The sequence below is a fragment of the Mesoplodon bidens genome (genome assembly GCF_964165515.1).
Source record: "Mesoplodon bidens genome assembly, chromosome: 15".
NCBI classification, from domain to species: Eukaryota; Metazoa; Chordata; class Mammalia; order Artiodactyla; family Ziphiidae; genus Mesoplodon; species Mesoplodon bidens.
Genome location: NC_138171.1, coordinates 62,807,187 through 62,822,517, shown reverse-complemented (window position 1 = coordinate 62,822,517; position 15,331 = coordinate 62,807,187). Strand labels below are relative to the sequence as shown.

General features: G+C 49.8%; 1 protein-coding gene across 1 annotated transcript in view; it reads left to right on the top strand.

Moving 5' to 3' along the window:
• The first annotated feature begins 4,627 nt into the window (after nt 1–4,627).
• The window catches only part of SEC14L5 (SEC14 like lipid binding 5), a 37,034-nt gene continuing 26,330 nt past the window's right edge, over nt 4,628–15,331 (top strand). The window contains exons 1-2 of the mRNA XM_081257853.1: nt 4,628–4,691; nt 5,402–5,516. Of these exons, the coding sequence (XP_081113979.1) occupies nt 5,454–5,516 (63 nt within the window). The 5' untranslated portion in view covers nt 4,628–4,691; nt 5,402–5,453. The remainder of the gene's footprint in view (nt 4,692–5,401; nt 5,517–15,331) is intronic.

Genomic DNA, 15,331 nt, shown 5'->3' with positions numbered 1-15,331 from the left:
CCTGGCAACCACCCTTCTACTTTCTGTCTCTGTGAACTTGACGACTCTAGGTATCACATATAAATGGGATCATATATTTGTCCTTCTGTGTCTGGCTTCTTTCACTGAGCATTATGTCTTCAAGTTTCATCCATGAACCTTTCCTTCCTTTTTTAAGGCTGAATAATTTCTGCATCATCCCCATTTGAAAGGAGGGGACACTGCAGCCACATACACTGCAGGGACACTGGAAGGTAACAGAGCCAGAACTCACACCCAGGCCAACCTGACTCTGGCACTCAGCGCTCACCACTCTACCACCCAGCCCCCTCCCTAGCTCCCTGCTGACTCCCCTGGGGCATCCTACCTTCCTTTCACTTCCTCCCCTCCTTGCTGAGAGCCCCTGGGGCTCAGAGGCTTTACACACCTTTGGACCCCAACGCCACATGTAGCGCCTGCTAGAATCCCAAAGCCTGTGTGGAAGTGACTGGACTTGGGGGTGGGCTGGGGGTTGAGGTGGGTGGGGCCTGGCTGTGTGGCCCTCTGGGTGAGGCTCCCCTGGACTCAGCCTCCACTCAGTTAAAGTTGCCCAGTGACCAGGACAACCACATAGAGTTGTGCAGGCTACAACCTGCACATCTGTACATGGCCACCCTGCCAATGACCCTGATGGCCCTGGAAGGTCCCCAATCTAGGAGGTCTCTGGGCTCTGCTCTTGGGAGGAGGAAGAAGGAACAGGATTAGGAGCAACCCAGGACAAATGAGATGCGATGCAGAAAGCAGACTGAGGGCTGCTGGAGCTGGGGGGAGGGAGGAAGGAGGAGTGACTGCTTGATGGGTACTGGTTTTCTTTTGGGGTGATGAAAATGTTCTGGAACTAGACAGCAGTGACGGATGCAAAGCCTTGTGAATATACTAAAAGCCACTGAATTGTACACTTGAAAATGGTTAAAATTTGTAATTTTTATGTTATGTATGTTTTATCATAATAAAAAAATGTCCCACTCTCTCCAGCTTCAGCACCCTGCCAGGGCCTTTATGTATTCTAGGGCCCAGATCAAGGGCCACTTGTGTCCCCACAAGGGTCTGGACTCTGGACCCTCTCACTCCCCACCAGCTCCCCCGCCCCCTCCCCGCAGTGTCACATTGAGCTTTCCTCCGAGGACATTTCCCTGCAGGATGCCTTCTGGGGGCATCTGTGTTTGGATTGGGCCCAGTGTTTTATTCAAATAAATGCATTACTGATGGTTGAATTTCCTGTGGCAGTGGCCCAACTGTGGGAAGATATTCAAACATGCGAGGTGGTTTCTGGAGTCTTCAAAACCCACCATACCAGAAGGCAGCTGTGGCTCGGTCATTCTCACAGGGCAAGATGGAAGCGGCAGATAGAGGCTGAACGTCCTGCCCCTGAGACTGACTTCATGCCTCCAGTGTTCCCATCGAATCAGCCCATTCTTTTGGTACCTCCCCAGTCCCGAACCAGGATGCCTGGATATCTTTGCAGCTCAGGCTGGGAAATCACATCTTCTGGGTACTTCCGCTGCAGCCCTGGGGAAGAAGTCCTGGGTTTGAGTTCCTTACTAGCTGTGTGACCTAGGGCAAGTTACTCAACCTCCCTGTGCCTTAGTTTCCTTGTCTTTATAACGAGGATTAACAGAGTTTTGGCCTTAAAAGGTTTTTTGCTTTATTTTAATTTAGGTATAGTTATATAACATAAAATTAGCCATTTTAGGGGCTTCCCTGGTGGCACAGTGGTTGAGAGTCTGCCTGCCGATGCAGGGGACATGGGTTCGTGCCCCAGTCCGGGAAGATCCCACATGCCGCGGAGCGGCTGGGCCCATGAGCCATGGCCGTTGAGCCTGTGTGTCCGGAGCCTGTGCTCCGCAACAGGAGGGGCCACAGCAGTGAGAGGCCCGGGTACTGCAAAAAAAAAAAAAAAAAAAAAAAATTAGCCATTTTAATGTGTACAATTTAGTGGCATTTAGTGCATTCGCAGTGTTGTGCAACCACCACCTCTGTGGAGTGTAAAAACATTTTCATCACTATAGGGGTTATTTTTGAGGATTAAATGTGTGAATGTTTGTAAAGCCTTCGAACTGTGCCTGATACAGCACGTGCCAAGTAAGTGCTCAATAAACTGTAGGAGTGATTGATAGGAAAACGGAATAGGAAGCACGTGGCAGGTGGTGCTATTACTAATTCGCTTCTCTTGGCTGGAGGAGGAGGGAGTTAGGCTCTCACTCCCTTCTAGGCCCCATTTTCCACTTTGAGCTCTCTGTACCCACGCAGCGGTCGCACCCCTTTCCCCCCACCCAGTGGCCTCCTCACCGGTTGCGGGTTACCGGTTGCGGGCAGGGGCGGCGCTGATGGTAGCCGGGAGACCTGGAGCCTCCCCACAGTCTCAGGGCCTCTCCTCTGCTCCTCGTGACTTTTCTTGCCCCCAACCCCTGCATCTCCCACGCCAGCTCCTACTCCCCCAAGCTGCCACCTTCTGTGGCCAAGAAGACACGACTGTGGTGGTCAGGATGATTCAGCCTGGGTGGAAGAGAATAATAGGAGCGTGAGCACGCCCACAACTGGGAGGAGCTCTTGCGAGCGGACCTCCCCCACTTACGAGCGTACCGGCTCCCTCCCCAGGGCTGGCATTTACTCCGAGCATCCTGGGATCCCCAGGCGCTAGGAATGACCTCCAAGATCCCCCCCACACTGCCAGGCCTGTCCGCTTAGAAGAACCACTTGGGGAGCTTGTTAAACGAGCACGTTCCCAGGTTCTTCGAGCAGTGCACGGGACTCTGCATTTCAACATGCACCCTGCTGAGGGAAGTCTTAGGAGCTGGAGATTTTGGGATAGATTGCTCCGCCCCACCTTTCCAGGTGTAAACATCCCAGTTTGTGGTTACTTTGCGCCAACTCAATGCCTTTCGAGCTGTAACAACAGCCAACAGTGTGAATGCTCACTACGCGTCCTGCACTGACGCCCAGGAGGAGCATGAGTTCCCCTAATGAACCCCGGGTCCAGCGATACACCCCGGACTCCCATCTTCCGCGACAATTCCCCTTGGTGGCGACCCCAGGAGCCATGGACTGTCGTTTGCTGCCACCTTGTGGCAGGGATGGGAACCGTGTGCTCCGTTTCCATTCTTGATAACCTTAACCAAGAAAACGCACTGAGTACTTACTGTGTGCCATGCCTCCAGTAAGATCCCGCGGATGTGGGGCAGATGAATAAGACAGACACGGTCTCTTGCCCTTGCGGAGCTCACAGTCTCCTGGGTCAGACCAACAAATAAATAAAATGAATGAATAAATAAGGTGATTACAGAGTGTGACACACGCTAGGAAGGAAGCAAACGGGCTCTTTATCACAAGGTGCAACGATATATTTGCTAAACAGAGCGCTGTCTCCCTGTACACACTCTCCCTGCCCAGAACTGTGGGCCACGCAAGGGCAGGCAGCTTGTCTGACTCCCTCTTGCAAGTGGGTGAAGTCACACAGTGCTGGCACATAGAAGGTGCTTAGTAAATGTCAAGTGAATGAATACACGGATGACAAGGCTGTCCAGAGTCAGCTTCTTGGCTCCTCCAGGACAAACAGATGCGGAGAGGGAAGGGAGGGCTATGGAAGGAAGGCTGGGTCCCCGGGATCCTGGGAGGGCCGGGAGGGTTTACGTGTGCGCTAAAGTGAGAAGGATGGGAAATCGTCACCCTGCCGGGGAAGCCCCAGTCCACCCTGTTTTAAATTGTACCCTCACTCCGCTCGCTTCTTGAATCCCTTCCCTGGTTTTTTTTCACCTTGGTATTTTCCCCCATCTCACATAGTACTATATATTTTCCTTATTTATTTAATGTCTGTCTCCCCCACTGAAATGTAAACTCAACGAGGGCAAGGATTTTTTACCTGTTCTGTTCACTGATGACTCTCCAGCGCCTAGAAAGTCCTGACACTTTAGCAGGAGCTCTGTAAAAGCAAGCATGTGAATGAAAGATGCACGTTGGCGGCTTAAGGCAGGGCCAAAAGGGCTCTGGGGCGTAGCCAGTGGAGGGAGCCGACTCAGAGCCCAGGCGGAGGGGGTTGACCCGAGTTAGGGAAGGGGCCAAAGGTGAACTGTACTAGGGCCAGCGGGGCTGGGCGGCGCAAGGGTTCGCCTGGGAGCAGAGCTAGACTGGGGTTGGAGCCATGGGGCGGGGTCTTCCTGGGGCTGAGCCTCCCCCGAGGCTGCGTGCTTTAGGGGCGGGACCCTATGGAAGCGTGGCCTGCATGAGGAGTGGCCAGCCTGGAGAAAGGGCCGGGGTGGGGGCGTGGTCAAACAAGGATTTATAAAATGAAGGGAGGGGCTAAGGCTGGGGTGGGGCCAGTCTGGGGCGGGGCCTGTCCAGGGGGTAAATTTGGGCGGGGCCGGGGCTGAGCGGAGTGGGAGGGCGAGGGCGAGGGCGAGGGCGGGGGCGGGGCCAGGCCAGGCCGGGATCTCCGCTGTCCTGGGTCCTGGAGGGCTCCCCCCTCCCGCAGGCCCCTCCCTGACCGGCCCGGACGCAGGGTGTGCAGGTCAGGACGCCCCACGCTCGGCGATCGCCGGCCCTGACTGCAGGGTCCAAAGATCGCGGTTGCGCCCCGCCCCAGGTGCTGCGCTCTGAGCCAGGCGGCCGCGGGGGATCCCGGCGGGCTCAGCTCCGTGCTGCCGCGGGGCTGCGTCTCGGAGACTCCGAGGGCTAGGGTGAGTGGGGCTTCGGGGGGCCTGTGCGTGCATGCGTGCGGGCGCATGCATCAGTGTGTGTGCGTGTGTTTGAACCTCTATGCGCATCCTAGAGGGGATGCTGTGTGCGAGCATGGAGTTGAGTAGGTGCGTGCTCCAGGGAGCTGGGCGTGTGTGCAAAGTTGAGTGCGTATGCAAGGGCGGTCCCGTGTGGGAGGGGAGTTATGCATGTGTGCGCGTGTGTGGCAGAGACAGTGCGTGTGAAATTTGGTGAAGACTGTGTGCGTATGTTAGGGTGTCTTGGAGGAAAATGGGAGGGCGGGTGCAATGATTCTTTGGGGGACTGCAGGGTCGGGACGCCCATGGTAAGCTGTGGGGTGCAGTGGGTGAATGAATTGTGGGAGTGTAAGAATTGCAAATGTGTGTGTTTCCAGGTGGGTGGCTTTATGGGGTTTTCCGGGGGCCCTCAGCATGAGGATGGAGGAACGTTTGGGGGTACTGATTGCTCCTGAGGAGTGAGTGTGGTCCGGGGCATCGAGTAATGGACAGGGCAAGTGTTTGGGGCATAGCCCAAAGTAATTTGGGGATCACATCGGCCCCTTTGCTTTGAGGGCTGGGGAGATGTGCGAATGAGGCCAGAGGGATGGGCCTGCCCCTTGCTGGGGGAGCAGTGGGCAGGGTTCCTGCTTCCCGTGGAGGGAGCTGCTCCCTCACCAGATGCCCTCACCCAGGCTCTGTGCCCATTCCTGCCTGGCTGGCTTCCGCTGATGGTCCTGCGAGAACATGGTGCAGAAGTACCAGTCTCCTGTCTGCGTCTACAAGTACCCATTTGAGTTGGTCATGGCGGTGAGTGACCCCTGACCCTGGGACCCCTTGTGTAACAGTTGGAGGGAAACAAGAGGTCAGCTATGATGGGAGGGAGACGGAGACCCTTGGATCCCCAGATCAGAAGGAATTAATGAGCTACTCCACTAACCTGGTGGGTCCAGCTTCTAACCAGGCCATCCCACCTTTCCCCACAACTTCTAGAACCCTTGCCCACTGACCCAAACACAAGGTCTTTCTTTCTTTTCCTTACTGAAGCTTATCTGTTTGCATCTTGGTCTCCTTTGTCAGAAAACAAGATATCAAGGGCCGAGCTGTTTGCTGGCTGTCGTTTTGTGTACTGATAGTAATAATAATAATAATAATAGTACATATTCTAATGAGGATGATGACAGCAGCCATTCACTGAGGGTTTGCTAAGTTTACATACGTTGTTTTGTTTAATTCCCAGAAGCTCTTATTATTCTCATTTTACCTCCATTAAACCAAAGCTCGGACAGGTGAAGGAATGGCCTTAAGTTCTGTGGCCAGGAAGAGGTAGAGCCGGGCTTGGATCCGCACGGGGGCGGCGGGGGGGATTCCAGGGCCACAACACCCCCCATGTCCTCCCTCTGCTCACACCCCCTCCCCTCCCCTTCAAGGAAGCTGAGACCAGGGGAAGAGGGGGCACGTGTGGGCAGGAAGGGTCTGGGAGCAGTTGTCTAACTATGCAACATAGAATTGTCTCCCAGGCCTTCCTGGACCAGTAGTCTGTGCACCGTGGGGCAGGCGCTGGGGACAGGCAGACGTGGCTTTCCTTCTCGGTGCCAATCACTCTGCCTCTCAGAGCTTTCCTCCCCAGTAAAACAGAGGCAATGCTATGGGTTGTGGTGAGGAGTGAATGAAATAGTGCCCGGTGCCTCTGGCTCAGTGCCTGGCACACAGTAGGTGCTCACTAAATGCAGCTGTCCCTGTTATTACACCACGTGGTGTTTTAAGTGATTGTACTGAAAGTGTAAGAAATACCAGAATCCACCCCCATTGTCCTCATCCCACCCTTGGTTGCTTAATCCCAGCCTTCTTTCCCAGGACTTTCATATCAGCTGACGGCTCTGTGTGTGTGTCCTCCCCTAACCTAGTCTATGAACCTACCTACGTATGTGTTTATAGTCACATAAAAGATGAAAAAGCATCATTGCAGTAATCCATACACGTCGTGCTGTAATGTGTAGATGGTTTCAGGTCAGGAAAGAAGCAGGAGCAGGCCTGGGCTTGTACTGACAAGCTGGGTGACCTTGGGCAAGTTACTTAACCTCTCTGAGCCTGCACTTTCCATCTCTAAAATGAGGATTACATGGTTTCCAAATCTGGGGGTCTGTTGTGGATTAATTGAGTCAACACATGTAAAGCTCCCGGTACAAAGTCTGGCACAGACCAAATGCTATTACTGTTATTGTTACTGTTACTGCGTTGTTGTCTGTGGCTGTGTGACTTTCCTTCATTTGTAATGGGGGTGGGACACCCCAGAGACTTAGGGATGTGCAGTCAGAAGGGCTGCGTCCCTGCCGTTGCCTGGCTGTGCTCTGGCTGTGTGTCTTTAGAAAGTCACTGAATTTCTCTGAGCCCCATTTCTTCCTTTGTGAAATAGGACTGGTTATATGCACCTCATAAGGTTGTAATTAGGATTGAAGGTGATTATAGTGCATGTGTGGCGGGGGGTGGGGGAGGGGAGGTGGCCAGCACAGGGCCTGGTCTATACTTAGTGGACAATAAATGGCAGCTAAATATAAATAATCATCCTCTGTCTAAGGCTCCAGACAGCTCACGTATTCTAACCCTAGGATTCATTCATTCATTCATTCATTCACTCAATAGAAGAGAGACACTGTCCCCACTTTTCTGGGATAACCTATGGCCCAGAAAGCCATGAAGCCAAGAAGCTGAGACAAACGACTATAGAATGGAAAACTAGCAAATTTTTATTATTGCATGGGCTTAATAAATGTAAATTTAATTTAGTATGTTTAGGATTCTCAAAAAATATTTACAATCATTGCATTTTAAAATAAAAATGTCCGCTAAGACTTAAGACTTAGCACTTAAGACTGTATTAATAGGACTGTTGGAATATGTGAACTGTATTTTGTCAGCTTTGAGTTCCATAATTGACTCAGTTTACTCCCCTAGCTGTTAACAATCTCTAGGGGCTGATGGATAAATGCTTGTGGGTACAACAGGAAACAAAAGTTTTCAGATATTTATTATCTGTATTGTACTAATTTGTCATTTGTATTTTTCAAATACTATGTCGCCTTATCTCCATACAGTCCTTGTTGGTGAAAGGGCCCCAAACTGCCCCAACATTGTCGACAAAGCCACTTTGCCGACTGTTTACAAAACATCATTGTCCCCAGAATAGCTGCATAACTCAACATAACTTGCTCGCTGTGCGGGCACAAAAGGGTTTTTCTGCACTTAATGTCGGTCTTTGTTTCTCAGCTAAACACTTGCCCTCAGTTTGGGTCAGATGCCAGGGAAGTTTCGGATGAACTCAGCTATTTTGACCACATCCGAGTGACCAGACAAGCTGGCCTTTTGGTTTTTCTGTTTAACAAAACTGACTTGAGAATCAAAGCATCCCTTCACTTCTTCAGAAATCCACCAAACCACCGAAGTTCACAAACCACTGAAACTGGGTTTGTGGAATTGGTTATAAAATAGTACTAAGGCAACCTTTCTAGATCCAGCTTAAAATTTTTAAAAAATGATTTCTCTCTTTCCTTTCAAACATGTAACTAATCCACTGAATGGGTATCTCTCTCCTTGGGCCAAATTCCTTGACATGAATTCTGTTTCTGAAGGATGGAATCCTAGGGACCTTTGCTTTCTCTCTCTTTTTTTTTTTTTTTTTTTTTTGCACGGTACGCAGGCCTCTCACTGCTGTGGCCTCTTCCGTTTCGGAGCACACACAGGCTCCGGACGCGCAGGCTCAGCGGCCATGGCTCACGGGCCCAGCTGCTCCGCGGCATGTGGGATCTTCCCGGACCGGGGCGCGAACCCGTGTCCCCTGCATCGGCAAGCAGACTCTCAACCACTGCGCCACCAGGGAAGCCCGCTTTCTCCTTTCTTGATAGTATTCTGTATTATTGGGTTCAAAACAATGAGCTTGTATTATCTTGGTAAGCAGAGGAATACAATTAAGACAATGGAGGCAGCTGCCTATCCAGGGTTGGAGAGAATCCCTTGTCCCTTTGAATGTGGGGTCCCCGAAGGTGGGGGGTCTTTGTGGAGATACCAGTATGTAGAACACAAAGACCATGTTTTGGACTGTGGACTGTGGTTACTTGAGCCCTGAAGGCCACTCTCTGGTCAGCCTACAGCCCATTGTGAATGATTTCCAGCTCATCTGGGCTCTTCTCCTGAATGGGTGGAGGTTACGAGCCAGATCCTCCAGGCTGGGTCCCTGCTCCAATTTCTTACCTGTGAAATGGAGATAATAAAGGCCTCTGCTCATCAGACAGCTGAAGTGAGGATTAAGTGAAGGGACATGTGTACCCGGACAGAGCCTGGCACGTTGTTTAATGCTCATGAAATATCCCTTAAGTGTATTATTATCATTTATGGTTTTAACAGCTTTTTTGAGTTATAACTCACCTGCCATACAATTCACCCATTTAAAGGGTCCAAATCAAAGGTCTTTAGTATATTCATAGAGTTGTGCAACCATCACCACTGTCAGTTTTAGAACATTTTCATCACCCCAGAAAGAAACCCCATACCCTTTAATCATTATCTCCTAAACTTCCCCATTCCGCCAGGCCCTTGACAACCACTAATCTACTCTCTGTCTATGGTTTTGCCTATTTTGGATACTTCATATAAATGAAATCATACACTATGTGGCCTTTTGTGACTGACTTCTCTCAGTTAGCATAGTGTTTTCAAGGTTCATCCAGGTTGTAGAATCTATCAGTATTTCAACCCTTTTTGTGGCTGAATAATATTCACATTATATGGATAGACCACATTTGTTTATCCATTCACAAGCCTATGGACATTTAGATTGTTTCAAGTTTGGGGCTATTACGAATAACGTTGCTGTGAAAACTGATGCACAAGTTTTGGGTGGACCTATTCCTTCCAAAGAAACCCCTGCTGTGAATGGTGGTTGTTATTTAGAATATTTAGGCAGATTCTATTTTAAATTTTATTTAACAAACATGTACACAGCACCTACTAGTTTTGAGTCCATTCAAATATTAACTCATGTGCTTCTCAGAACTACCCCATGAGCTAGGTTCGGTGGGTAACCCCATTTTACAGTTGAGGAGACTGAGGCACAGAAAGGATGAGTGGATTATCCAAGGTCACACAGCGAACACATGGCAGGTGTGGACTTAGCTGCAGGCAGTTTGGCTCCAGAGTTTACATTTCAAACCATGAGCTCTGCTGTTTCTCAGGGCTGAGGATCTGAAGTTATTGGGGTGGCCTCTGGGGCGAGTAAGCCGTCCCATGGGGCAGTTACCATCAGGACTGTGTCTGGAATGTCCACACCCCATCAGAACCCTGCAAAGGAGAGCAGAGCCAAAACCTACAGTCCCTGGCTTCTTGGAGGGCAGCTGATCACAACAGCCCAGAAAGGTTTAATGAACACTCTGTGTGCCCACCCCCTCAGGCCAGCTCAGAGGCAAGTACTTTAGTAGCAGCCTCAGCTGCAGCAGAAGAGGAAACTGAGGCTTAGAGAGGTTAAGAAGACTGTCCCTGTGTCAGTGTATTTGTTTGCTAAGGCGGCGTAACAAAGCATCACAACTGGGTGACTTAGAACAACGGAAATGTATTGCCTCCCAGTCCTCGAGGCCAGAAGTCCAAGATCCAGGTGTCAGCAGGGTCATGTTCCCTCTGAAGGCGCTTGGGAAGGATCTGCACCAGGCTTCTCTCCTGGCTTCTGGAACTCCTTGGCTTGTGGTGGCATAACTCCAGCTTTCACATGGTATGTTCCCTGTGTGTGTGCACTTCTATGTTCAAATTTCTTCTTTTTTTTGTTTGTTTGTTTTTTTTTTGGCCATGCCGTGCAGCTAGTGGGAGCCTAGTTCCCCGACCAAGGGCTGAACCTGGGCCCTCAGCAGTGAGAGTGCAAAGTCCTAACCTCTGGACCGCCAGGGAATTCCCTAAATTTCCCCTTTTTACAAGGACAGCAGTCATCTTGGATTTATAAGGACATCCTAATGACCTCATTTTAACTTGATTACCTATATAAAGACTGTATTTCTAAATGAGGCCACATTCTGATGTACCCAGGGTTAGATATCCAACATAGCTTTTTTGGGGGACACAATTCAGCCCATAACTCTCAGTCAGTGGCATAATTAGTAAATGGCAGAGATTTGTTTTGTTTTGTTTTGTTTGCGGTACGTGGGCCTCTCACTGCTGTGGCCTCTCCCGTTGCGGAGCACAGGCTCTGGACACGCAGGCTCAGAGGCCATGGCTCACAGGCCTAGCCGCTCTGCGGCATGTGGGATCTTCCCGGACTGGGGCATGAACCCGTGACCCCTGCATCGGCAGGCAGACTCTCAACCACTGTGCCACCAGGGAAGCCCCAGTGGCAGAGATTTGAATTTAGGGAATCTGACCCCATAGCCTGAGCTTGCAGCCAGACATCCTGGATTCTGTCTCTGAAGTTCAGTAAACATCTGTGTGCCAGTGGCTGAGGTGACTTCAGAAATGACCTGACTGCCTCTTGTCCGTCCACTGCCCAGGGGTCCCTGTGGGGCTCAAAGCCCTGTGGTTTCAGGTCATCTCAGATTCTGCAAACCTAAAGAAGGAAGATGGCATGGAGTAGAATTTCCTAAGCAATAGTCTGGCTGTGCATCCGGAAGAAAGGTTATAGAGGTGAGGGCTGTTGGTGGCAATTAAGTGTTAAAATATTTAAAGACCTGGACTTTGTATTGATAAACAGCTTGTAATTTAGCAAATGGGTTATTAAGAAGGAGCAGCCTCTGAAGGTAAATCCTTGCAGCCCAGACCAACGGCAGGCAGTTAAAGTTGGAATCGTTGTTATGGATGTAGTTTTAATAAAGCAGCTGGGGCCTTATTTAAATGAGTTTAAATTAGTTCCCTGGAGCCTGTCATCTGATCCCGTTGCTAACAGATTAAGGGAAGCAACATTTTCCACCCTGGATTTCTTACAGGGCCCTGACAGGCTCTGATCTGGGCTGGGAGAACAGAGGTGATCCACTGCCCAGCAAAGTAATCTGATTTCAGAGGGCCCTGAAATCAACTTTAGGCCTTCATTCATTAGTTTATGCATGCGTTAATTCTTGCACGTATGCATTCCACAAATATTTATTGAGTTTCCACTGTATGCCAAGCACCGTGCCAGGTTGCAGGGACTACAGACTAGGTGATTCTTAGCACTTTTTGAAATGCGTCATTATTCTGTTAATTTGCTTGCCTACTGGTTTATATGGAATTTGCTTGTTTATTTGTTTATATGGGTCTTTTTCATTACATTAAGCTTCAGAAAGGGGGAGACCTGGTCTGTCGTCTTCTCATTCTGTCTTGACCTGGTTCTCCTGACATGACCCCTTCCTGCCCTCATAGACCTTGCAGTGTGTGTGTGTGTGTGTTTGTGTGTGTGTGAGAGAGAGAGAGAGAGAGAGAGAGAGAGAGAGAGAGAGAGAGGGTGTCCAGGCAATGTCATGTAGCAGGATTTGTAACTGGGGCAGAACTCGTTTCTTTGAAGAAATGAATGTGGCTTAGTTGGGCCCCTGTGATTTAGAAAGTGGCTGGCGGGGTCAGTTCATTTTTTCAAGGACTTTGGGAGCTTGGGAAGGTGTGGAAAGTGGATTGGAGGGGGGATTTCCATCCCAGAGGTGGGGAGAGCTTGGGGAAGCAGAGCTGACCAAGGCTGGGTGCATTTCTGAGACACTTAGAAAACCTAAAATAGCATTTCGGGACTTCCCTGGTGGCGCAGTGGTTAAGAATCCACCTGCCAATGCAGGGGACATGGGTTCGAGCCCTGGTCCGGGGAGATCCCACATGCCTCGGAGCAACTAAGCCCGTGTGCCACAACTACTGAGCCCACGTGCCACAACTACTGATGTCCACGCACCTAGAGCAGGTGCTCCTGCAACAAGAGAAGCCACCGCAGTGAGAAGCCCGCGCACCTCAATGAAGAGTAGCCCCTGCTCTCCGCTTTCTAGACCCAATGCAGCCATAAATAAATAAATAAACAAATAAATAAATAAATAAATTTATATAAAAATAAAATAGCATTTCCCTCCCATCATGACCCTGACACAGCACTAACTGTCAAGACACTCTGGGTTGGCCTCGCTGCCGCCCTGCCTCTCCCTGAACCATCAGGGGTACCAGCTGATCCCGGAAGTCCGTGGGTACAGAGCATGTTCAGAGGAGGATTGTTCCCCACTCCGCTCCCCACGAGTGGGTAAGAAGCCACAGCAGGCTTTTGTGCAGTGCCCTGGCCCAGCGGAGGGGCTTCACATTCCCGCAGGGCCAGAGAGGCCAGACGTTCCCCTGGCATGACCTCACGAGGAGGACACCAGGTCCCAGCCAGGCAAAGGGAGGCTGGCTTCCTTCCTTCCTCCCTTCCTTCCTTCCTTCCTTCCTTCCCTCCTTCAGCAAATATTGGCTGGGTGTCTGTGGTGTCCCAGGTGTGCTACGAGGCCACTGGGGAATCCAGTGGGGAAGGAAACAGACCTAGAGACAGAGGCATTGACTATAAACAAATAAACACAGACATGATACCCTAATGCAAATCACAATCTGGTAGGGCTATAAACCATCCAGAAGATGGCTCACCCTCTTAAAAAATTGTGGTAAAATATACATAACACAAAATTAACCATTTTTAGGGGCACAGTTCAGTGGCATTAAGTGCATTCACATTGTCGTGCAACCATCACCACCATCCATCGCCACAGCTTTTTCATCCTCCTGTACTGAAACTCTGTCCCCATTCAACACTCACTCCCTGTTCTCTCCCTCCCCCAGTCCCTGGCAACCACCATTCTACTTTCTCTCTCGATGAATTTGATGACTCTAGGGACCTCATATAAGTGGAATCATACAGTATTTGTCCTTTTGTGTCTGGCTTCTTTCACTGAGTATTATGTTTTCGAGGTTCATCCATGTTGTAGCGTGTGTCAGTGCTTCATTCCTTTTTATGGCTGCATAATAGTCTGCTATATGGCTGGACCATATTTTGTTTTTCCCTTCATTTGTCAATGGATATTGGGGTTGTTTCCACTTTTCTGGCTACTGTGAATAATGCTGCTGTGAACATGGGTGTACAAATATCAATTCAAGAACCTCGTGGTTTACCCTTGTCCATTAAAAAAAAGAAATCTACTATATGGTGACTGGCACTGTGCTAAATGCCTTACACACCTTATCTCCCTTTAATCTTTGCAGCAACCCTTACAGAGTCGGTGTCATTGTCATCATCATCATCCTTTTCTTTCTGAGGAAACTGAATCTCAGAGAAGCTAAGTTGAGGTCACCCTGCTGGCAGGTGGCAGAGGCAGTGTCTAAACCCCATGCGTTGTCTCTGCCACTTCACCATATCCCAGCCTTGCCCCCTGCAGGGTCCTTCTGACTCTTTGTCTTCATCGTTTTGTCTCCTGAGCTGCCTTTGACTAGAGTAGCAGCAGGTTTCTCAGCTACAGGGCCATCTGGGTACAGCTGTTTCTATAGACTGTATACAGCAGTCATTTCAAAATGTTCCAAAGTGATGTTGCCCTGGTTCACCCATGTCCGCTTGCCTTCATCAGCGGGGATGTAACTGCTGCCATCGGGTGTCTGATGGCTCCCTCAGCAACTCTGAGCAACTCTGCCAAGAGCTGGGGGATCCACACAATGAAATATTATTCAGCTGTGAAAAGGAATAAAGCACTGACACAGGCTACAACATGGATGAACCTCAGAAACATAATGCTCAGTGAAAGAAGCCAGACACAAATGGCCACGTATTGTATGATTCCATCTGCATGAAATGTCCAGAAAAGGCAAATCCATAGAGACAGAAAGTGGATTAGTGGATGCCTAGGGCTGGGGTGGGGGGAAAGGGGAGTGACTGTGATGGGTGTGATGAGACGTTTTGATATTAGAGAGTGGTGATGGTTGCAAAACTTTGTGAATGTTCTAAAATCCACTGAACTGTACATTTTAATTTTTTAAAAAAATATTTATTTATTTTGGTTGCGCCAGGTCTTAGTTGAGGCACACAGGATCTTTGTTGCGGCATGCGGGATCTTTAGTTGTGGCATGCGGCCTCTTAGGTGCGGCATGTGGGATCTAGTTCCCTGACCAGGGTCGAACCTGGGCCCCCTGCATTGGGAGCGCAGAGTCTTACCCACTGGACCACCAAGGAAGTCCCTGAACCATACACTTTTTAAGAGTGCATTTTATGGTATGAGAATTATATCGCAATTTAAAAAAAGAGTTGGGGGAGCTGAGAGGATTGATACGTCTGTCCTGGGGTCTCCCAGGCTTGCGGGGGAAGTTGGGGGTGGACAAGAAAGTCCCCTGAGGAGTGTGACAGGGAGGGTACACTTTGTGCAATGGTCACGGTTGTCAGTGCTGACTAGCCTGCAGCACGGAAAAAGAAGGTGAAGTGTTGGGCTAGAATATGTTGGTGTGGTTTGGATATTCTTTTCCCACTTTTGGCGGAAGGTTTGGGGTAAGCAGCATTCCAGCTTCCTTTGAATTTGCATGAGGAAGAGCAGGAAGGAAGGAGGGAGGGGAGGGGAGGAGGAAGCAGCTGTCAAGTGATTAGCAGAAATAGCTTTTCTGTACTTTATAGAATCTCACTCTTTTTTAAAATTTAAATTTATTGA